Here is a 23,106-nt window from a genome sequence, read left to right as displayed (position 1 = left end):
GCTTGACATCTGGATTTTTTGTTTTCATACAGGACTCTAATCTGAGCTCATGATTCTAAGTGTTAAGGAACTATATAATAGTCTGCACTCTTAGTTAAATCTCCTTTCTTTAGTCTTGATATGTCAACCAACCTTTAACAATCTGTGGGCCACTGTGCTGATCTCCAGGTTTGCTGGTATGGTTTGGTAGAACCTTTACTGATTCTTCTTCTGTTGCTTGCTTAATTTCAAAATATATTCTATCAATTCTTGTAGCCTTCTGACTTGATAATTACTGCAATGCTGATATAACTTGATTTTTTATTATCGTACTAGAAGTTCTTGTAAATATGGAGTATTTCTAAGGTGCCTTGGATGTTGATAGTCCTGCCGTACAGGGATATAATATACATTTTTTACTAGTTTGGGTAATGAAACATCTGCAAGAAAACAAGCAAGCTCAGAGAGCACCAAGGACCCCTCACTTCAATTTTTGTTTGATCTTCCTTAAATCTGTCACTATCTGTCCATTAGTATCCTTCTGCATATCAGTTTGAGATTGGGACCACTTCTGAGTTTGGAGGTTTTGGAGAACTTGCTTTTTCATGTCTTTACAATTATCATTTCTTGTCCTTTCTAACAACTCTGAAATTTGCCACCTCTTGATAAGATAGGTGAATTTCCCCTATTACAATCCCACATTACTATCACAGTGGCAATAAGATAGTACAGGCTGGTACTGGTTGTCACAATTCATTAAGGCCCTGTCAAAAATTATATCCTTAAAACTGACATGGAGAAAGAACAATCCAGGGAGTAAATATTGAAGGGTTGGGGCCCGCGGGTTATTATAATATTACTAGCTGTACCCAGCCACGCGTTGCTGTGGCTCAGTCTGGTAAAAGCGTGTGTTGCTTTTACGTCCAACAGATGGCGTTTTTTTTAAAAAGCATGTTTTTACCTGTCACAGGTGTGACATCTATATAATATAGGTATATAAAAATGTGCGTATTCGAATGCAACACTGTCAAAATTTCAAAGCAATCGGTGAAGAACTTTCGGAGATTTAAGATTTTGAATAAACGAACATTTACATTTTTATTTATAGATATAGATATAGATAGATAGATATAGATTGTGACTGCAGATCCAGAGGGTAGCAAGGACAGCTGTCAATTCCTGCCAAATTCAGAATGTGGTTCTGTCCCGTTTTCAAGATGGGGTTAGCCTCAGAGACTCCTAACCAAAAATTATGGATCTCAATGAAAATCCACCATGTATTTCCATACACAGACAGGATAAACACTCAGACAAACAGAAGAAAAGGAGCATATATACTTTATTCCAAAATGTGTTTTGGAAGAAAACCTCACTTTCAGAGGAACAGTGCCAAAAGCACTGACATGCTCTTAGTATTAGCTAAAAATGGAGCATTAATTGTGCTAATCAGCTGAGAGATGCGTAAGTCGTCATCAAAGTCAGACACAATCACTTGGTTCCTTCTCTCCTTCATATGAAGTACTGGTAATGGTGGCTGTTCCTCACCCAGGTACCAAAGGCTTGGCTGCGCAGTTCTTTCCATGCCTCTTGGTATGAAGCAGCAGCTTCTTTGTACTCCCAGTATGTCTGCAGTCTCTTGGCTCTAAAGAGAGCAAATGATACTTGGGATGGACTCCTCTGCTTTCTGGCTCAAGGTGTGACTGGACAAACATTCAACACTACCCTTCTTGGGTCTTGCCAAAAGCTGCAACCATCTGTTTGCTATAAAGATGTTACTGCATACAGGAGAAAAGCTCACAGGCAGTTTTGCCTTCTTGCACAGAAAAGACCGCAGAACACATGGCTTGAATCCAGGGAGAGTGTTCACTGCCTTGCAAAGAAACAAGCTGGACAATGGCAAGCTCAGTTTCACAAAAGTTTGGGAAGAAAAGCAATCACCTCTATAAGGGCACCTAGGCTTTCCAAATATTTCTCAATTTGGTTCTGACAGGACTGGCCCTCTTATGAGGTAATCATCAGATTGAACGTTTGCTAAGCATGTTAACCCTATAGAGCTTGCACAATAAACAATCAACTTTCCACCATTCATGGTTTAAGCTTAAGCTTCTTGTGAGATGGGCAGTTATATAAATTTGATATAGACAGACAGACAGGTAGATAGATAACAAAGCTGCTACTATAATATCTGTTGCCCCTTAACCAGTCCCTGCCCATTAGCAACTCTGGCTGACATTCTGGGCTCTCTTGTAGTGGCATCTTCCAGGAAAGGCTCTAAAGACCAAGATCTGGTCTTTGCTCCCCCAAAGAACTGGCACAGATACCTGAATTGCCTGAGCTATGCAACAGAATGTCAAACCTGGAGAGGCTGGGTTTAGCTGATTGCCAAATGACAAGAATGCAACGTTGTGAAGACTTATGCAAAAGATGATCCTTCATAGGTCCTATATCGCTTGGCAACCAGATACCTGCCGGTCTATATATATTTCAGCCTATTCTCCCTATCTGGTTCCCTCATCCAAGGTAGGAATGAAGCAGAAAATTCAGGAAAGGACAAAATAGTATTTTTCTGGGATACTGTGCCCAACCTCCTATATGAAATCTAGATGACACCTTCGCTTCAGGAATGCCTTGAACTGCTGGGACTTGTGGCTTCCTACAAGCTTTCCCATTTGCTTTGTTTATTGGAAGCCAGCATGAAACTGCAAGTTGCCATCACACGAGGTCCTTGCTTAACAATCCTCGATCCTCAATAATGACAATGGGGACAGCCAGGATTGTTATCGCATTGCTTAGCAATGGAAATTCCATCCCTAACTGCCGTTGTAACCCAAGAACTATCTGTGTTGAAAGTGGCAGTTGTCAACCTTTAAGGACCACAAAAAAAATCTTTGCATTCTCAGAGGAGCAGAAAAAAACCCTCGTGCAAATGTAAAGCAGAAAGCAGCTGCCTGCTCATCATGGAAATGTGCTTAGGGCAAGTTATAGTTTTGAAAAATATTTTTGAAAAAGGCAGGCACAGTGAAAACGTGAGGAGCATGTGACCAAAATTCCCCAAGGAATCAGTCATAACCAGGGTCAACCCGTCATTCAGAAATTTACCTGCTCCATCAAGTAGATCAGTGATGGTAAAAGACAGGAAAAGCTAAGCTGCTATGGGAATGAGGCAAAGCAGCACTCCCAACAGGGAAGACTCAGTATAAAGAAGTTGATCTTTAAAACCCTCATGTGCACATTCAGGTTCAAAACGGCAAAGGAAGAGCATCAGAGCAAAACATGCAATGCACAACAGTGGAAAATCAAAAACTGGATGCACTGGATAGGGGACATAGGAGAGACATGATCTAAGAAGAGACTAATGCGGTGTTAGAACAAGTCCTGGAAGAATTCTTACGTGAGAGTTTCTGGCAGGTTTTTCAGAGGAATGCTGGCCACCACCTTTAGAAAAGCATGGAAAAGTTCCACCTTGCAAATTCGAGACCTGTCAGTAAGAGCACAGCAAATTCCAATCAAATATACTTTCTAGCAAATTCCCATAGCAAAAGACCACAACAATAACTATTCCAATATTTATGTTTCTCTGCAAGATGCTCAGCTACCAAGAGAATTGATGTTGGGGGATCAGAAGTGGTGTAGCTGGCTGATGACAACAGAATCCAGCATCTGAATTCTTTTCTGAAAGATACTCATTTAATCATTGCTGGAAAATTCTTTTAAAAACTGTTCCTAAACCTCATAGTTCAGAATCAAATATCAGGTGTATCATACCAATATGCACCACATACACCTAACCCAAATGATTTTGGAGAGTATAGAAATGACACACACTGGTGATATTTGTGCTCAGTGACATCAAGTAACTGTAGGCATCACCCTTTTATTGAAGGCTGCATTTATGATAGCCTGGTATTGACTGGCTGGTGGATAAATCTTGCATGCATCAAATCCAACTTCTGCTTGTAACACTTTCAGGGTTAACCATGAGTATTGCAGATGCCTACCAATTAACTATGAGCTTCAAGTCAATATTAACTCTTAGCAATCACAAAACCCTCTCCAGAATGACCACATCAGATACTCACTCATACATTGATTAACAGATTGTTTGCAACCCTACAGTTTCTCACAAACTACTCATTTTCTAAGCAGCAAAAATGCACATTGGAAGTTTTAAGAAGAGACTGGACAGCCATTTGTCTAAAATGGTATAGGGTTTCCTGCCTGAGAAGGGGGTTGGACTAGATGACCTCCAAGGCCTCTTCCAACAAATAATAATAACAACAACAACAACATCTCAGGTGGAGCTTCATCCTATAAAAACTACCCAAATTTGCTAAACTAATTCTACCTACCATATTTCCCCGAAAATAGGACCTACCTCAAAAGTACGCCCTAGCCCAGTGATGGCAAACCTTTTAGAGACCAAGTGCCCAAACCACAATCCAAAACCCACTTATTTATCGCAAAGTGCCAGGGGCCCATCAGCATTGTGGTGCCCTCATGGGGGGCACGGAAAAAACAGGGCGCAAAAATGGGCCACCGTGTTGCAAGGCACAAAAACAGCCACCGCTGCGCCGTGGGGTACAGATACAAGACGCTGCACCAAGCAAGAATGGGGCAGGGCTAGTGAGTATCATGCAGGCACTAGCCCCATCTCATTTGCAGTGCGTGCATACTCGCGGCCCTGTGCGTGCACACGCACATGTAAAATACTTCCCCCTCCCTTTTCTTCCAGTCCGCCAATCGACAATGGTTGGTGACCTCTGCTCTACCACCTCTACTCGAGCTTGCTAGTCAGCCGCTTCACCTCCTTTGTGCTGGGCAGGGCTCCTGCTCTGGGCGGTGGTGGCGGCCTGATGGACCTGCTGCTGGTGGCGGCACGTATGCCAACAGAGAGGGCTCTGAGTGCCGCCTTTGGCACGCGTGCCATAGGTTCGCCACCACTGCCCTAGCCTGATTTTTATGCATGCGCCTAATATAAACCCTACTCCCAAAATAAGCCTTAGTTAAGACCCCGCCCTCTGGTTGTAATAGGTGGGGTGAGGCACACGCGTAAAAACCAAGCTAGGGCGGTGGGGACCGAAGAAAGATGCTCCAGCAGCAGATGTAGCTGTTGTGCAGTGGTGGCAGGGCCTTTCGCCACTGCTCTCCCCTGGCTCTGAAACGGCGGAGGGGGACTGGGAAAGGTCCATCCTTCGTAGCATGGCAGTGAGGCTTGGGAGGGGAGTGAAAGGGAAGAGGCAGGCAGGCAGGCGGGTCATTGAACTGGTGGGGGAGGTCACTAAGCGGGGAGTGACCTGGTGTGGGGGCCCTCAAGTAAGCAGGTGCATGGGGCAGCTCTGCCCCCCCCCCAAAAATAAGACATTCTCCAAAAATAAGCCCTAATGCATTTTTGGTGCAAAAAAGAATATAAGTCCAGGTCTTATTTTTGGGGGATCACGATAGTTCATCTACCCTTTCAAAGCTAATTATTAGTCTGTCTGCTGTAAAATTTCCAGTTAAAAAACACCAAAGTGCAACACAAAGGTATATAAACGCTCTTTGAGCCTTGCTGGTTTTATCACCTCTCTACATGCTCCCAAATGACTTTAGACCTTAGCACAAATCATTTTACAGCTGCAAAGTTTAGACATATCACATAAATGTGTAGCTCATGTGAATTTGTTCCTTATTAAATGCACACTTTTATTAATTGCTTTGTCATAAACAAACCATATGTGGGAGGAGGTAATTGCAATTTATGCCATATGACTGTCCTAGGAAGACATGATCACTATACAACCAGCATGGCTTATCCCCTCCCCCAGAAAACAGTCAGCAAAAGCTCATGCAAGGCTATTTGCTCCAACTCTGCCTTTTCTCAATCAACCGGATGATTCCATTTGCCATCCGAATGGCTGTTCTACTGAACCGCAACAAGGACACTTCAATCACTCTCTAGGCAGAGCAAAGGCAGACAGGAATTTGTTGGCAAGAAGAGGCACGTGACATGCCAAAGTAATAAGTCAGGCACAGGCAACAGGAAATTAAAAATCCATCCATCATCAAGCAAATATTTAATAACTATAACTTGGATCCAAAATAAGGACAAAGAATATTAAGAGTGCATTTAAAGTTTATTTATTTATTCAATCAACTAATCTATATATTATATTGATGGAGACTTTCATGGCCAGCACCAATCACAAGACGTGTGTTACAAAGCAGACCACTTTGACTTATGAAGATGCCAGCCACAGTTGCTGGCAAAACTTCAGGATATCATCAATAAGTGGACCTGCCTAGTCAGAAGCTCATCACATTGCATCTAATTATTTCATAGTCTCATAAACTGTTCAGAATTTTACAATGAATTCTTAACCCTTCTTAGGACATTTTGCAAAGGGGATGGCAGTTTTTCAATTCTTTTATAAGAGGCAGAGGAAACAACTTCCCACATGTGAGCCCCATCTATTTTATATTCCCCCCAGATCATCTACTGCCACCACCAATTGAAAAATTCAGCCTTGTTCGCTCACAAGATTTAAGGGCAAAGCAGAAATGTAAGTCTTCATTTCATCTCCATAACACACTTCTACTCACCCCATACATCATTATTTTCCCTAATGTGGGTTTTAAGGGGCCCAAATATTGCTCCTAAATATTGGCTGTATTCACTGGTGATAGTAGGAATTTAAGTCATGCCCTTACAGAAATTGGAGGAAAAATCAGGAAGTTTAAAAGTCCTTGGCTGCTAAAACATTGCCCACAGGTGAGCCTGCAGAAGAGTATAAGCAGTAGGGGCAAGAGAAAAAGGAAGGCATTTTCAACAGAGAATGGTTTCTGTTTTTAAAAACAAACCATTCTGCAATTTTCTAATATGAATTCCTGAAGCTCTCTAAATCCAATAGTATGGATTTCCAGGACTATGTTTTAAAGTCAGTGTGTAAAAGTCAGATACAGTGCTACATAAGACCCTCAAGCAACTCTGCAAGAAACTAAACAATAAGCAAATTATTCATAATTTTTTTTCAAAAGACATCCAGGATGAAGTATTGACAGCCAGAGCATTCAAATCCTTTTTTTGGGGGGGAAGATCATACAGTGATTTTCCAATCCCCCACACACATCTACCCCTGTGAACTCCACACTCAACACAAAGGTCCAGAGGCACATGTACCTGGAGGTCAAACTCCCAATCCTTTTCTTGGAGGTCCCTTGTCTAAAACCACATGAAGTGACATCTAATGGGTGCTCTGGGACAGCACTCCAACTGATAGCTGGAAAATGGGATGAAGAGAAGTTACTTTCAAAGAAACAGGTGCTATCTCTATTGCTGCAAAACAATTCCTTCAGACTGACGACCACACAGTATGATTTTACTTCTGCATACAGTTCAGGAAATCTACTTCACCAGCTTTTCTAGAAGTCCCTTCCCTCAACTTTTACAGCTACCTTAAAACTTCTTATAGGAATTAACCTTTTCCACAGTGTCTTTAGTATAGAATTCAAACAACACCTCCTCTCAGACAGTGTCCAAGGACCACAAGTTCCTTTCATAACTTTCCATAAAATTCAGATTACTGTTTTCTTGGAGAACAGGCTTAGAAATAAAGTCACTCTCATAATTTGTCAGTACTATAAAGAATACAAGGTTAAAAAATAAATAGCATGTAGCTACTTTTATTAGAACTGCTACAGTAACAGAATCTTGCAAGTCTCAATGTGCTTCACTTCACAGGGGATGGTTTAAGAAGTTTTGTAAACCATTTCTTTGACCTGGACTTAAGCTATGTTTATCTGATTGTTGCCTTAATAAGGATCTTCCTTCTATCTTTCAAGATCGGACTCACCATACAGTTCTATTAACTAGGGGTTCTTAATAACTGCTGATTTCTAGGAGTCTTTTCAAGTTCTCAGAACTGATTGTGATTTCAGCTATTTGAGGGAATGCCTACATTATTTTCCAGGGCTGCTGTGTTCAGGCAGGCTTGGTATAATTCAGTTTCCTTCAATTCAACAATGTCATCTGTCAGGACCCTGAAAGTGCACCTTCTCTGTCATAGCACCTGCCCTCTGAAATGAAGTTCCCCCCAAATCCGGATGGTTCCCACCCTACTGGCATTTCAAAGGACCCTAAAGAGTTGATTCTTTGCCCGGGCCTTTGGCTAGGATGGGCAGGTCTTTGGAGGAGTGTGTATATTTTGCTGCTGGCCAGTTTTGCCATCTTTTTCTTCTTTATTGCTGCATTCTTGTTTTGTAGTTTTATTTTTTATGAACTGCCCACAACTGTTGGGAATCAGGCAATTTACAAAGTAAATAAAATGTCAATCAGGAATCAGTTCCTCAACTAGTAACATGTTTATTAGGTAGGTGGCCATGCAACATGCATTAGAAGGACAAAAACTCACCACACTCTTTGTCATTAATCAAGCCTTTTTCTCTTAGCTCATCAGTTGCCTTTTCTGTCACAGTGACACCACTGGAAATGGTCATTATAGGAATTTGCTCAAAGACCCTGCACAGCTTTTGTAACAGATCGAAGATGCAGTTCCCACAACAAACCAGCCCACCACAACCTATCCTAATAAGCAAGGATGTGAAAGGGCAAAGAAAAGTCTCACAAATTCACCCCCTTCATATAGCCTCCGTGACATTTACCTGCACCGCAGGACACTACCTTTCTTTGTCCCAGAACATGGCCAGACTTGGCTGCTTCATGACTATGGATGAAACCTAGCTGGGACTGTAGAATTTCCAATTCATGGACCTGGAAACCATCTGGCAAATGTGAGACCAGATGACATCTAGGAAGGAGGGGAGGAATAATATAATATTTATTTATATTAGACTTGTTTGCTGCCAATCTCGCCTTTTATTCAGCAATAATGAAAGGTCATTCACTTGGTGTAAAAAAGCAAACATATTCTGGACACATCCTCTATATCAGCATAAACCAATCCTCAGAACAGGGAAGATTTTGCAGACAAGAGAAAGACCAAGGCTAGGCCAACTCATGTGTTTCACAGAGCAGTTAAAATATGGCAATAGAAGCGAGACAGTCAATGATCCAATTGCTTCTGTCCTTTGCTTATTTTAAACAGGTTTCTATCCCTTAAAGCTCTAAAGAGAGTTGTGGGATTATTAAAGCCATTCTTGATGTTAAATCTTGGAAGCACCACACGATTTGGGAGAAGCAGAAAATAAGAAAAACAACAGTTTTCTGTCCCTCAGCAATTAATTTATTCCTTTTGTAACCAGCAATAGCCAAATAAAATATGAACAGGGTCTTAATTTGCTTAATATAAAAAGATCACACATTTTTGCAATATAAACATCTCTCCAAATTCAGGATGCGTAGGACAGAATGTTCATTTTGTTGCTTACCCACCAGAGTGGAGGGAAAAAAAACCAGATTGTGCTAGAAGATTAAAATACAAGAAGCCAAATGGCTGCACTAAGCTTAATCCATTCATTTTCTACCAGTTTGCCCAAGACATTCTCTCTCTATATATATGTTGGGACAGACTAAGTAAAAGTATCTTGAAAAAAAATCATCCAGAGTTGTTACCAGGAAGACCTATTTTTGAAAACAAACCCTCTCCAAATACATTAAGATGTCAGTCATCCAGGACCTTGCTGGCATAAGAGTAAGCAGAAAATTTAGGCCTGGGTGCACACATCTTTTTCATCATTAATAATCCCCATAAATTAAAAAGATGGTTTACTCTTCCAGATAACTACATCTCTTGCCATCCTGTCACAACTACTCCAATGGTGAGGATTTACAAAAAGGCCAGCTATCCTATCTTGTTGCGTGGGTGTATCAAACAGAGGAACTTCAAGTGCTGTGCTGTTCCATCATAGTCACCTAGTTATAACTCACTCACCTTGCAACAATGGCCCGGTGCAGAGCTTCCAGACTGTAGGGGCACTGACCCACCACCAGGGCTGACAAGTAGATAGGCTGCTGAAGGAAGTGCATCAGAAGTGCTCCCTGCCAGCCAAGAACATTCCAGCGTGCCAGTTTATCACTACAAGACATGGAGGCTGTCTGGGCTCCACGGCCTGGCTTGATCCGTAGAAGCCCTATGGTATGATATTCAATGCCTGGCCTTCGGGAATCCATTGTTTCTCCTCGGACACATTTGGCCCCTGTTCTATGCAGATCCACTATTTGGGTTTCTTTAAGGTGATCAGCTGAGAGCTCTGAATTATTGTAAGAATTGCTAGCATCCGTTCTTGGTTTCTTGGGAAAGGAACCAGTGACTGTTTCTTCAATCTCTCTTTTACAGCTTTCTTGTGCCCTACAGTCACTGCTGCCCATGCTGGGTACTTTTTCTGGACTTAGGAGCAAACATGGCTGGGCATCCGTTTCCATCATTGGGATAATGGAGCCATCCCCACCTACAAAAAACAGGAGGGTGGACAACTTAAAGAACAGAGGAAGAGACATATTTTCCCTCAACAGAGAACAATTAACTAATGATAAGAAGTTCTGTATTGGTAAAAAGCCAACCTATGCAATTTCCTGAGAAACCTAGGCAATTTCCCTTCAAATTCCATGTAATAAAAGCACAGGAACAAAAATATCCTCTGGTAAACAGGAATATACTAACAGTACTGCTTTTATTTGTAGTAGAGTATTATAAATAAAAATAAAAACTGAGTTGGAACCACCACTAACTTTCTATTAACAGATTTAATAGTGTTCTAGCCAGAGTATGTGTAATGAACCAAGATATTATATTATCTGAAAGCATCAGTGAAATTTCAGGCAGACAAAGTGAAGTGGATCTACCAGATTTTTTGATGTATGACTTGCCCCAAAACTAGGGCTTATTTTTGGGGCAGGCCTTACTTTCAGGGAAACACAATATATGTATTATTTGGTTATTCTTACAATAATCAAAGCAACAGCATTTTATTTACAACAGATAAAGGAGAAACTTTGTATCTCAGGATTGAAATGAGGGGTGCTGTTGCTCTCTGAGCCTGCTTGTTTTCTTGCAGATGTTTCATTACCCAAACTAGGTAACATCATCAGTGCACCAGTTTGGGGAATAGAATATAGAATATAGAGAATAGAATATAAAAAATAGAGAATAGAGACTTCCGGTTTGGTCGCCGACAGGATGGATGGAAGCAGCCGGCGTGCCGGGTTCCCAGTCCGGTTTCACTTCGCCCAGCAACCCTTAAAGGGTTGGAAAGTTGCCCTGGAGGGGCAACGAAGAAAGAGGGACATTCCAGGAGCTCAGATCGGGTAGCAGCAGATCTGAGCGGACTGAAGAACCACTCTGAAGGGGCAGAAGAACAGCTGCTGGGTGAGCTGAGACAGCCCAAGTCGTCCCCAGCCGGAAGGGAAGCTCCGCAAAACATTCTCAACAGCGTGCTGAGGCTGGGTGAGCTAGAATTCTTTTTTCCTTCTCCTTGTGGACTATATAAACATTGAGCCCCTGATGGGGAAAAGTTGAAAAAGTAAAGACCTCCAGAAGGATTAATTTAAAGGCAGCGAGCAATTATAATAAGAGGAAAGCATTTTAAGGAATATCGGACATTGATAAATAAGCTGAAGAGGACATCTAGTGGTGAAAGAAGAAATGACAATACCAACAAACACTGGAAAAAAAAGAATAAAAAAGTGTTCTTAAAAGTGACCTGCAAATAACAAAAGACACCTGCAAATAACAAAAGTGCCTTGGTGTGAAATTACAAGGAAAAAGACCTTTCATAGCCACATTTGTTGACTTTGGCTAAAACTAAACAGACACCATCTGAAGAAAGAGAACGTTTTAAATGGAAGGCTAGACTGGTGGAGGTGGATTTGGCCTAAAACAGCTGGTTCCCTTTTATACTTTGGATTTTGGTCTAAGCTGTAAAATGAGTACATCATTTTACAGACTTAGGAAGAAAACCTCTTCTGCACCCTCTGTGGGACAATCTAGCCCAGGGGTAGGCAACCTCGGTTTTTTATGACTCATGGACTTCAACTCCCAGAATAGCTGACTCAGGAATTCTGGGAGTTGAAATCCATGAGTCATAAAAGAGCCAAGGTTGCCTACCCCTGATCTAGCCCAACAACCCAGGGATCTATTGAAACAATGTTACAACGTGAGAAAGCAAATACTGCCCAAAATTAAATGCAGGCCTCATTAAAACTGATTCAAGAGATGATGCAAAAAAATCATGAAGAGACACAATGTAAACTTGAGAAAGTAAGCCAAGAAATCCTGGATATAAAGGCACAAGCTCAAAACCAAATGATAATTAAAAATGAACAAAGAATTCAGAACATGGAAAATAAATCATAGGATATTGATAAAACCCTGAGGACAGAGAAGAAAACAGCAGCTGTGATTATCCAGCTTTTGGCAAAGGCTTTAAAGGCAGATACAGGAGAAATTCAAATGGAGGCTGATGAAATATTCCACATGAACTCAAGCTATGCAAGGAAAAACAGACTACCAAGAGAAGTACATGTAAGGTTTATAAAGAAAACAACAAGGGATGAAGTACTGAGAAAAGTGAGAGACGAGCCATTACAATATAAAAATAAAGAAACTGTGGTTTTAAAGCAGATACCCAAAAGAGTAAGAGATATTTGAAGACATTACCATTTTTTAACTATAAAGCTGATTGCCAAAGGCATAAATTTTAAATGGCTAATGCCGGAAGGCATTTTAATAAACTGGAACAACACAAGATATTGACTGGATTCAATCTGGAAAGCAGAGGACTTCGAAGTAAGGAATAGAGCAATTTTGGATGAAGGAGCGCAACAACGACAAGGGGAAAGTGAGGAACGGAAGCAAACGGAAGAGACGACCCAAGGAGCAACTGCACAAACAGGAGAACAGAAAGAGAAAGACAAACAAGAGGGCAAAGGTGAAGGAACTGGAAGAGACGACCCAAGGAGCAACTGCACAAACAGGAGAACAGAAAGAGAAAGACAAACAAGAGGGCAAAGGTGAAGGAACTGCCAGAGAACAGAGGACTAGGAGATCGACTAGACCTAAATATAAATAATGGAAATGGAAATGGAGAAAGAAAATGGAATCTTTTCAGTAAATGTAAATGGAATAAAACTCCCCATCAAAAAGAAACAAAATTTTCAGGAAATTACAGAAATTGAATGTAGACATAATTTGTTTGCAAGAGACACATATAAAAGAACAGCATCATAAATTATTGGAATATTCAAAAATTGGTAAACTTTATTATGCATCAGCACACCAGAAAAGAAGAGGGGTCGCTGTATATATTAAAGAGACAATAGATTCTAAATTACCGTATTTTTCGCTCTATAAGACGCACCTGACCATAAGATGCACATATCTCCTTGATTAGTTTCCACCCATTGTTTCTTGTCTCGCCTTCTGGGGCTTTGGAAAATAAATTGATCCCCTCCTCTTTATGGCAGCCCCTCAAATACTGGAATATTGCTATCATGTCAACCCTAATCCTTTTCTCTTGACTGGCCATACCCATTTCCTGCAACCGTTCTTCGTATGTTTTAGTCTCCAGGCCTTGACATTTTAGTCTCTCCCANAATCAAGAAGAATTTTATCAAAGCTTACATAGAAAAATAATAAAAATGGAGTACCAAAATATTTGCTTAGTAGGAGATTTCAATGCAATAGTAGATGGAACAATTGACTATAAAAGCAATAAAACAGGAAAAACCGGAAGAAGACTACCTAGGACATTCTTTCATATGGCAGAGGAAATTGGAATACAAGACATCTGGAGGGAAATTAACACACAAAAATTACAATATACCTTTTACTCAAACAGCCAACAATCCTGGTCAAGAACTGATATGATTTGGATGACATCTGAACTGAGGAGGAAAATACAGGAAATTGAGATAGAAATAGGCACATGGGCAGACCACAACCCTCTAAAAGTTACATGGAGAGGAATACAAAAAAACCCAAGATGGACGTTAAATCAATCTATACTAAAAGAAAAAGAATTTATAGAGCTAGCGAAAAAAGAAATGGAATTTTTCTTTAAAGAAAACAAAGAAGAGACAACACTACAAAACTTATGAGATACAGCCAAAGCATACTTTAGAGGCATGGCTATAATGTATATGGCAAAGAAAAATAAACATAGAAGACAGCAATATGTATTACTAAAAGAAAAATTTGGAAAGTTAGAAAAAGAACTACAAAAAAATCCACAGAAAAAGACTTTGAAAAGAGAAATGGAAATAATAAAACATTAATTAAATCTGTTGGATTCAGAAAAAGTGGCAGAACAGATGCAAAACAGAATTTCTTTGACAATGCCAATAAACCAGGAAGATGGTTAGCTTATAAACCTAAAAAACAGAAAGAGAAAAAAAAACAATACACAATTTAGTAGATGGGAAAGTCTATCTACAATTCAAAAATGAAGAAATAAAAAAGATAATTAAGGAATACTACAAGGAATTGTATGATAAAGAGGCAACGTCAAGAGAGAGAACTGTTCAAAATCTAGAAGAAAGTAAGCTTCCAAAAATTCCAGAGACATTTAAAACTATGTTAGAAGAAAGGATTACAATGATGGAAATATCAGAGGCCATAAAAAGACAAAAAAATGGGAAAAACCGGGTTGGGATGGGCTCCCAGTGGAGCTATATAAAAATCTACAAGACATACTAAGCGAACCGCTGAAAGATGTTTGTAATGGACTTTTGTTAGAGGCTAAACTTCCAGCTACACGGATGGAAGCAAATATTACTCTAATACCAAAAGAAGATTCAGATTTGACGCACATCAAGAATTATAGACCGATTTCGCTGCTTAATGTGGATTATAAATTTTTTATTTCAATAATGGCAGAGACTGAAAAAATACTTAGTTGAATTTATACATCCAGATCAAAACGGCTTCTTACCAGAGACAAATTAAAAACAACTTAAGAGTGATAATGGACGTATTAGAATATTTTGAACTACATCCAGGAAAACAATTGGCACTAATATTTTTAGACGCCCAGAAGGCATTTGACAATGTTTCCTGGCAATTTATGACTCAGCAACTACAAATAATGGACTTTGGACAGAACTTTATAAATATGATAAAAACAATATACAACAAACAAACAGCGAAAGTGAATGGAGATTATACTGAGAACTTTGAGATAAGAAAAGGTACAAGGCAAGGATGTCCACTAATTGTTATTCATTTTTACTCTGGAAGTCTTAAATAGAAATATCAGACAAGATACGGAAATTAAAGGACTAGAAATAAAAGGCGAAACATATAAGCTACAAGCATTTGCTGATGATTTGGTATTTATCTTAGAAGAACCTTTGGAGATGATTTCTAAACTATGGGGAAAGATAAAACAGTATGGAGAGATGGCGGGATTAAAAATAAACAGAAAAAACCAAGGTAATAGTTAAAAAACTTATAAACAAAAAAAACAAATCTCAGAAAAAACAGAGGTACAGATAGTGAAAAAGGTTAAATATTTGGGCATATATTTATCAGCCAAATGCTCAACAATAAAAGAAGATAATTATATAAAATTATTGAAACAAATAAAGCTGGACTTGGAAAGATGGAAGAATTTGCAATTGTCAATATTAGGAAGAATTGCTACAGTGAAAATGAATGTTTTGCCGAAGATGTTATTTTTATTTCAAACAATTCCGATAAAACTTGAGAAAAAATTCTTCAAAGATTTAAACTCGTTAATTTTGAACTTTGTTTGGCAAGGAAAGAAAGCTAGAATTAAAATGAAAACGTTACAAGATGCTAAGGAAAATTGAGGTTTTGTATTACCGGAGTGGGTTTTGTATTATCAAGCATCTGTTTTAACATGGGTGAAAGAATAGATAACTCTTAGAAATAAAAGGTTGTTATATTTGGAGGGGCATGACTTACAATTGGGATGGCACGCTTTCTTATGGTATGGGAAAAACAGAGCTCATAAATATTTCCAAAATCACTATATAAGAAATGCTTTGTTAATAGTATGGAAAAAATTAAAGCTAAAATATATTTTAAAATTCTGGGGTGGCTATCAACAATGAAAGCATTTGTACATCCAAACTTGGTAGACTTTGAAAAAAATTGGACATATAGAGATATTCTAAATATTGATGGGAAATTAAAATCCAAACAAGAACTGGAAAATCAGGGTTTCAACCTGTCGTGGTAGGCACATTTACAGATGCAAAATAGATATGAAAAAGATGTAAAATTGTATGGATTTTATAAAGATCAAACTGTTAACCTCAGATGAGAAATAAATTAAGAAAATGTATAATTTTTTGTTAATTTTGGAAATGGAAAGTGAACAAGTTAAAGAAACAATGATAAGATGGGCGAAAAACTTTGGTTATAATATAGAACTAGAAATGACAAAAGCTATGGGAGAGAAATTATAAATTAACAATGTCAACTTCATATAAAGAAAATAAAATGTTTATAATAGCACTTGCCACCAGCAAGATTAGCAAAAATGTTTAAAAATATGTCAGATAGATGCTGGAAGTGTAAGCATAATTCAGGCACATACTATCATGTTTGGTGGACATGTGGCAAAGCAAAGGCTTATTGGAAAAAGATACATGCTTGGTTAGAAAAAATATTAGGAGAACATGTTGATTTTAAACCTGAGCTCTTCTTATTAGGTATAATGCCAGAAAAGATTAACAAACAAAGCCTATATTTGACTTTACACATCACTATAGCAGCAAGAATAATCTTTGCGCAATATTGAAAAAATGAAGGACTACCACCAGAAGAAGAAATAATCAGAAAAATACTGGAATGCGCAGAGATGGACAGATTAACTATGAGATTGAAAGACAAAGAAGAAACAGAATATTATCAAACTTGGGATCTATTTTATCAATGGCTAGAGGAAAGAATAAAGGATTAGGAATTGAATATGTATTAGCATTGTTATACTCAGACAGCACGTTGGTTGAAAAATTAATATATGTATGTAAGAGAAAATTAATAAAAAATTTATTAAAAAAAAAGAATAGAATAGATTTAGTTGGAAGGGACCTTGGAGGTCTTCTAGTCAAACCCCCTGGTTAGGCAGGAAACCCTATACCATTTCAGACAAATGATTGTCCAATCTCTTCTTAAAAACTTTCAGTGTTGAAACATTCACAACTTCTGGAGGCAAGTTGTTCCATTGATTAATTGTTCTGTCAGAAAATTTCTTCTTAGTTCTAGGTTGCTTCTCTCCTTGATGTAGTTTCCATCCATTGCTTCTTGTCCTGCCTTCAGGTGCTTTGGAGAATAGCTTGACTCCCTCTTCTTTGTGGCAACCATTACGTCACCCCTAGACATACCCAATTCCAGCAATCGTTCTTTATGTTTAAGCCTCTAGTCAGTTGCAATGTCGCTTTGCGCCACCAGATGTCCTCAATGGACTGTAGAGTCTTTTTTTCAAGTTAATAAAGTTAAAGAAAAAAAAAGTTTTTCTCTTAAAAAAAAAAAAGTTAAGAGAGGTATCTCCAGCATTATAAAATTGAAAGTAACAATGTCCCTTTTTTCTTCTTTTCCTCTAAATACCCCCCAAAAAAGTCCAATAGTAAAAAAAATAAGCAAAAAAACCCAACAACATTTAGCTCTTTTTACCATATAGGCAGCTGCCGCTTTCTTAGAAAAGGGAAATAGTCAAAAGCTCTTTACAGGAAAACTCAGAATAGCGAGAAGGAAAGGTCTCACCCGGATTCATCACGGTGGTTCTTCATGCTTAGATGTTCTTTGACGTGTGGTTGGTGCGGCTGGGTGATCGGCCATTTTACTGGCCGATCTTCTTCTCCATCGGCCCTCAGAGTTAGCTCGGACAGCTGGAGGAGCCGCCGCTCCTCCGCAGTTGAGCACAGCCTCCTTGATGGTAGTCGTGCCCTCCAGGGCGACTTTTGACCCACATAAGGGTCTACCAGCGGAGGGAAGCTAGCCGACGAGGAGACGAGTCTCTTCGTGCGACTAGAGGCGCCGCGATCCGGAACCGGAAGTCGATTCCATCCCTTTGTCAATGCAACCTAGAACTGTGTTGGTTTTGGCAGCGGCAGCACACCACTGGCTCATATTTAAGTGATTGTCCACTAGGACTCCAAGATCCTTCTCACAGTTACTACTATTGAGCAAGGTACCACCTATACTGTACCTGTGCATTTGGTTTTTCTTGCCTAAATGTAGAACCTTACTTTTTTCACCATTGAATTTCATTTTGTTAGATAGTGCTCAATGTTCAAGTCTGTCCAGATCCTTCTGTATCTTAAGCCTATCTTCTGGAGTGTTGGCTATTCCTGCCAGCTTGGTATCATCTGCAAATTTGATGAGTTCCCCCTCTATCCCCTCATCCAAATCATTGATGAAGATGTTGAAGAGTACTGGGCCTAAAACAGTATACTTCCTTCCATGTAGATGCAGTTCCATTGAGGGCTACATGTTAAGTGTGGTTGGTCAGCCAGTTACGAATCCATCTGGTGGTGATGCTGTCTAACCCACATTTTTCTATCTTATCTAAGAGAAGGTTGTGGTCTACTTTATCATATGTCTTACTGAAGTCCAAGTAAATTATATCCATAGCATGCCTCTGGTTCTCTAATTTTGTCACATTGTCAAAGAATGTGATAAGATTTGTCTGGCATGATCTGTTTTTGACAAACCCATGTTGGCTTTTTGTTATGACTTTGTTTGCCTCTAGGTACTCACTGATTCGTTGCTTAATTATCTGTTCCAGAATCTTCCCAGATACTGAGGTCAGACTGAAAGCTCTGCAGTTTCCTGGATCTATTTTTTTCCCCTTTTTTGAAGATGGGAACTACTTCCGTTCTTTTCCAGTCCTCTTGTAGTTCCCTGATATGCCAGGATCTTTGAAAGATATAGTTCAGTATAGTTCAATGAAACGTCTCCAAGAAAACAACCAAGCTCAGAGGGTATCAAGGACCCTTCATTTACAACAGATTAAACATACATCAGCCAACAATTTTGTAATTTTAAAAAAGTTTTATATTCAGTCTTTCCATACAGAGAATGTAAAGGCACATCCCATTTTGTGATCTCAGTAAGTTTTTGAGGTGACTTTTCAAAGTGAGCTACTGATCCAAATAACTTTCCTGTCCACATCTGTTGTCCCATTAAGAATCTGAGTTCTTCCACTTCCTAAAGTTTAACTCCCTTCTTTCCACAACATGTAATCAAATAAAATGCTGGGGATGTAGTATACTTAGATTTCAGTAAGACATTTGGTAAACTAGACCACAACCTACTCCTTGGTAAACTAGAAAAAGGTGGAATAGACAACATCAGATGGATCTATAGCTGGCTGACAAACCGTACTCAACGAGTAATCTTCAATGACACTATATCCACATGGAGAGATGTAAGCAGTGGGGTACCACAAGGTTCCGTCTTAGGCCCAGTACTCTTCAATATCTTCATAAATGACTTAGATGAGGGAATTTTAAGGGGAACTTATCAAATTTGCAGATGATGCCAAACTGAGAGAAGTAGCCAACACCACAGAAGACAAACTCAGGATCCAAAAAGATCTAGACAAACTTGAACAATGGGCTCTATCCAACAAAATGAGTTTCAATGTGGAGAAAAGCAGTTTTACATTTAGGCAGGAAAAATCAAAGGTACAAGTACAGACTGGGCGAGACCTGGCTTAAAAATAGTAACTGTGAGTGGGACCTTGGAGTCCTACTGGATGATCACTTGGCTATCACCAGCAGTGTGCAGCAGCAACCAAAAAAGCTAATACAATCCTGGGTTGTATAAACAGGGGCACAGAATCAAGATCACACAAAGTATTAGTACTGCTTTATAAAATCCTAGTCAAGACCACACCTGGAATACTGCGGCCAATTTTGGTCACCATATCACAAAAAAGATGTTGAGAGTTTGGAAAAAATTCAGAGAAGAGCAACTAAGATAATCAAAAGCCTGGAGACTAAAACATACAAAGAACGGCTGCGGGACTTGGGTTTGGCTAGTCTAAAGAAAAGAAGAAATAGGGGAGACATGATAGCAGTATTGCAGTATTTGAGGGGCTGCCACAAGGAAGAGGGGGTCACTTTGTTCACCAGAACACCAGAGGGAAGGATGAGAAACAATGGTTGGAAACTGATCGAAGAGAGAAGCAACCTGATATTAAGGAGAAACTTCCTGACAGTGAGGACAATTAACCAATGGAACAGCTTGCCTCCAGAAATCGTGGGTGCTCCATCACTGGAGATTTTTAAGAAGAGACTAGACAATCACCTGTCTGAGATGGTATAGGTTCTCCTGCTTGTGCAGGGGGCTGGACTAGAACAGGGCTTTTCAACCAGTGGTATGGGTACCACCTGTGGTACATTGGCACCTGGCAGGTGGTACGCAACCATCCTAGAATAGCGGGGGAGGGGAATGAGCTGAACCGGTGGCAGCACCACACAAGCCTGAGCAAGAGATGGCTGGAGCTGCAGGGCTGTCAGGGCTTAGCGGAAGCGCCAGGATCAGTGCTTCTTCGGGGCTGTCAGGGCTCAGTGATCGGCGCTGATCCTGGCGCTTCTGCTGAGCCCAGAACAAGCAACGATCAGCTGGAATGCTGCAGCATCTCCAGGGTCTTGTGATTTACATTCAGATGCTTGGCAACTGATTCATATTTATGACGGTCACAGTGTCCCACAATGTGAAGTGACCAAAACCTGCTGCAACCACCCAGCAGATGGGGGGAATAAAAACCAAACACCCCCCCCCACCCCATCCCCACTGCCAATCCTCAACAGAAATGCTCACAACAATGAAAACAGGAGGAAGAGCGCCGTCGGGTGGGCAGGCAGGTGTCTTGCTCGGCTGTGGCTTGGGGGGCACTTTTTTCAGTGCCATTTTAACTTCGAACAGTCACTAAGCGAACTGTTGTAAGTCGAGGACTACCTGTACTTTTTTCGTTTTTTGGGTCATCAAGTTTTTGACACCTTGCTTGGTGACTGGTGGTACTCGGATGTTGCCATATCCTAAAAGTGGTACAATGGGTGAAAAGGTTGAAAAGCCCTGGACTAGAAGACCTCCAAGGTCCTACTCTACTCTACTCTACTCTAAAATGCAGCAGTACTAGGACGCCTACCAAGGAGTCAATTAAAGAAAAAGAAGCAATTCTCCCAAATATAATAAAGTCAATGAGGTTATTCCAATAATACTTACAAGGTGTGTGACTGGTGAAAAAAACAAAGCTGATAAGTGGTTTGAGAAGCCATTTCCCTTTTTCGGTTGCAGGGATGAAAATGCTAGGCTCCTGACCTACAGCAGCTAGCCAAAGTTGATGAATAAGATACCTGATGGGCAAGAGGACAGAATCTTTAGAAGGCACAGAATAAATGCCATTCTTAAGACATAGCAGAGAAACATGGTCCCAGCACTTTGTGAAATAATTATGAAAACTTGTTTTTTGCTACTGAAAATAAAAAGACCAGTAAACCGATGAATGAAAAATACAAGGGAGGGGGCTCTTTTGACCAGAAAGAATTGAGAATAGAATTATGTTAACTGCCAGGAGTAATTTAGGACAATCATTGTTGTTGGGGCCATTATTTACATTGATTTATTTACACCTACAATCCACTTTTCCTAAAAATGCCCTGCAATAAGTATCACTTTTAGAAAACCAATACAGGTATTCCTCGAACATTCACTTAGTGAATGTTCAGTTACAACATCCCCATATTTAAGACCAGGTCCCAAAGACACATATCTTGCAGCACCACAGTGGTTGTTCACCCTTACTAATGATCATAGAGACGCTGCAACATGTTCCTTTGGCCCCAAGCCTAAAAGCCCCACATTGCCTATGCTCACCTCCTGTGCAGACTTGGGTGCCACAGCCCTTGTCCACCCAGGCAGAGAAGTGCTGGGCTGGCCTCTCCTCTCCTCTCCCCTTCCCTTCCAAGCTCCAGCCTCTGCCCGCCACTTGCTGGAGCGCTAAACCACCCAGATTTCAGCAATTGCACTGCTGCAGAGCTGAAAAGCATGGCGCGCCTCCGCCCTGCCCCCCCCCCTTTGCCAGATGTACTCTGAGGCCTTTTCCAAATTGCAAGAGGGGCTCCTAATCAAACCTGCTTTCCAGCTCTGTCACGTTTCTTCCCGGAGCTCAAGGCACTCTTATTTCACTGAAGAAACGAAAAAGCTGCATTGCTAAAGGATGAAACACACAGAGAAACCAAAGAAGAATCCTCCAAAATTGTCGCTTTCCCCAGTGCGGAGCAAGAGACATCATGCAACTCCATGAGGCAACTTCCGGGAATGACCAAGTCCGCTGCCTGTCAGCTTTCTCTATGGGGCTAAAAAAAAAAAGAAGAAGAAGAGAAGAGAAGATCAGCCTTTCCAACTTTCTGCAAGTCATTTCCGGAGGTTGCCTCGTGGAGTTGGTCTCTCCTGCTCCGCACTGGGGAAAGCAACGACTTCAGAGGATTCTTCTTTGGTTTTCCTGCGCGTTTCTTCCTTTTACAATGCAGCTTTCCCATTTCGCCAGCAAAAGAATGGGAAAGTATTGAGTTGCGGGAAGAAACGTGACAGAGTTGGAAGCAGGTTCAATTAGGAGCCCCTCTTGTGATTTGGAAAAGGCCTCAGAGTGTGTCCAGCAAGGGAGGGGCGCAGGGCGGAGGTGTGCCAAGCTCTCCAGCTCTGCAGCAGTGCAATTGCTGAAATCTGGGCAGGAGATCTGGCGGGCAGGAAGGCACCCGTGGGCCACAAGTCACCCCAAGGGTGGGAACAACCAGTTCTCTGCTGGAGTACAAGCAAGGGACACAGGGAGGAGGCATGCCATGTTCTCCAGCTCTGCGGCAGCACAATTGCTGAAATCTGGGCGGTTTGGTGTTCCAGAAAGTGGCAGGGTAGGGCCGCGCCCCCTTGTGAGAGAGGCTGGGTCTCAGCGGGGAAGGAGAGAGGCTGGCCCATTGCTTCTCTGCCTGTCTGGACAAGGGCTCCGGCACCCAAGGCAATGCAAGAGGTGAGCGTGGGCAGTGTGGGGCTCTCAGGCGTGGTGCCAAAGGTAAGTAAGCGATCGGTGACAGGGAGGAAAGCCCACCTTGGACTCCAAGGGGTGGGAAGAGCATGGGGTCTCTCAGAGGGTGGCCAGAGGCAATGGTCTTGTCCCTGCACTAGGCATCCCATGATGTTCCCCACTCCTGAGGCACCCCAT

At 40.8% G+C, this 23,106-nt stretch overlaps 1 protein-coding gene across 2 annotated transcripts in view; it reads right to left on the bottom strand.

The window, feature by feature from the left end:
* Positions 1–1,300: 1,300 nt before the first annotated feature.
* The window catches only part of ADAT1 (adenosine deaminase tRNA specific 1), a 22,856-nt gene continuing 1,050 nt past the window's right edge, over positions 1,301–23,106 (bottom strand). The window contains exons 1-5 of one of the 2 annotated variants that reach the window (XM_029283222.1): positions 9,846–10,418; positions 8,617–8,762; positions 7,136–7,235; positions 3,371–3,457; positions 1,301–1,621 (exon numbers count right to left, since the gene is read on the bottom strand). In XM_029283222.1, the coding sequence (XP_029139055.1) occupies positions 1,489–1,621; positions 3,371–3,457; positions 7,136–7,235; positions 8,617–8,762; positions 9,846–10,411 (1,032 nt within the window). In that variant the 5' untranslated portion in view covers positions 10,412–10,418 and the 3' untranslated portion in view covers positions 1,301–1,488. Of the gene's footprint in view, positions 1,622–3,370; positions 3,458–7,135; positions 7,236–8,616; positions 8,763–9,845; positions 10,419–21,113; positions 21,245–23,106 lie in introns of those variants that run through there. The other variant, XM_029283223.1, reaches the window with a different exon arrangement.

Source organism: Protobothrops mucrosquamatus, unplaced genomic scaffold (genome assembly GCF_001527695.2).
Source record: "Protobothrops mucrosquamatus isolate PMUCROS unplaced genomic scaffold, P.Mucros_1.0 scaffold41, whole genome shotgun sequence".
NCBI lineage: Eukaryota > Metazoa > Chordata > Lepidosauria > Squamata > Viperidae > Protobothrops > Protobothrops mucrosquamatus.
Note: the sequence above shows the minus strand (reverse complement) of the source record. Positions and strands in the feature narration are given on the sequence as shown.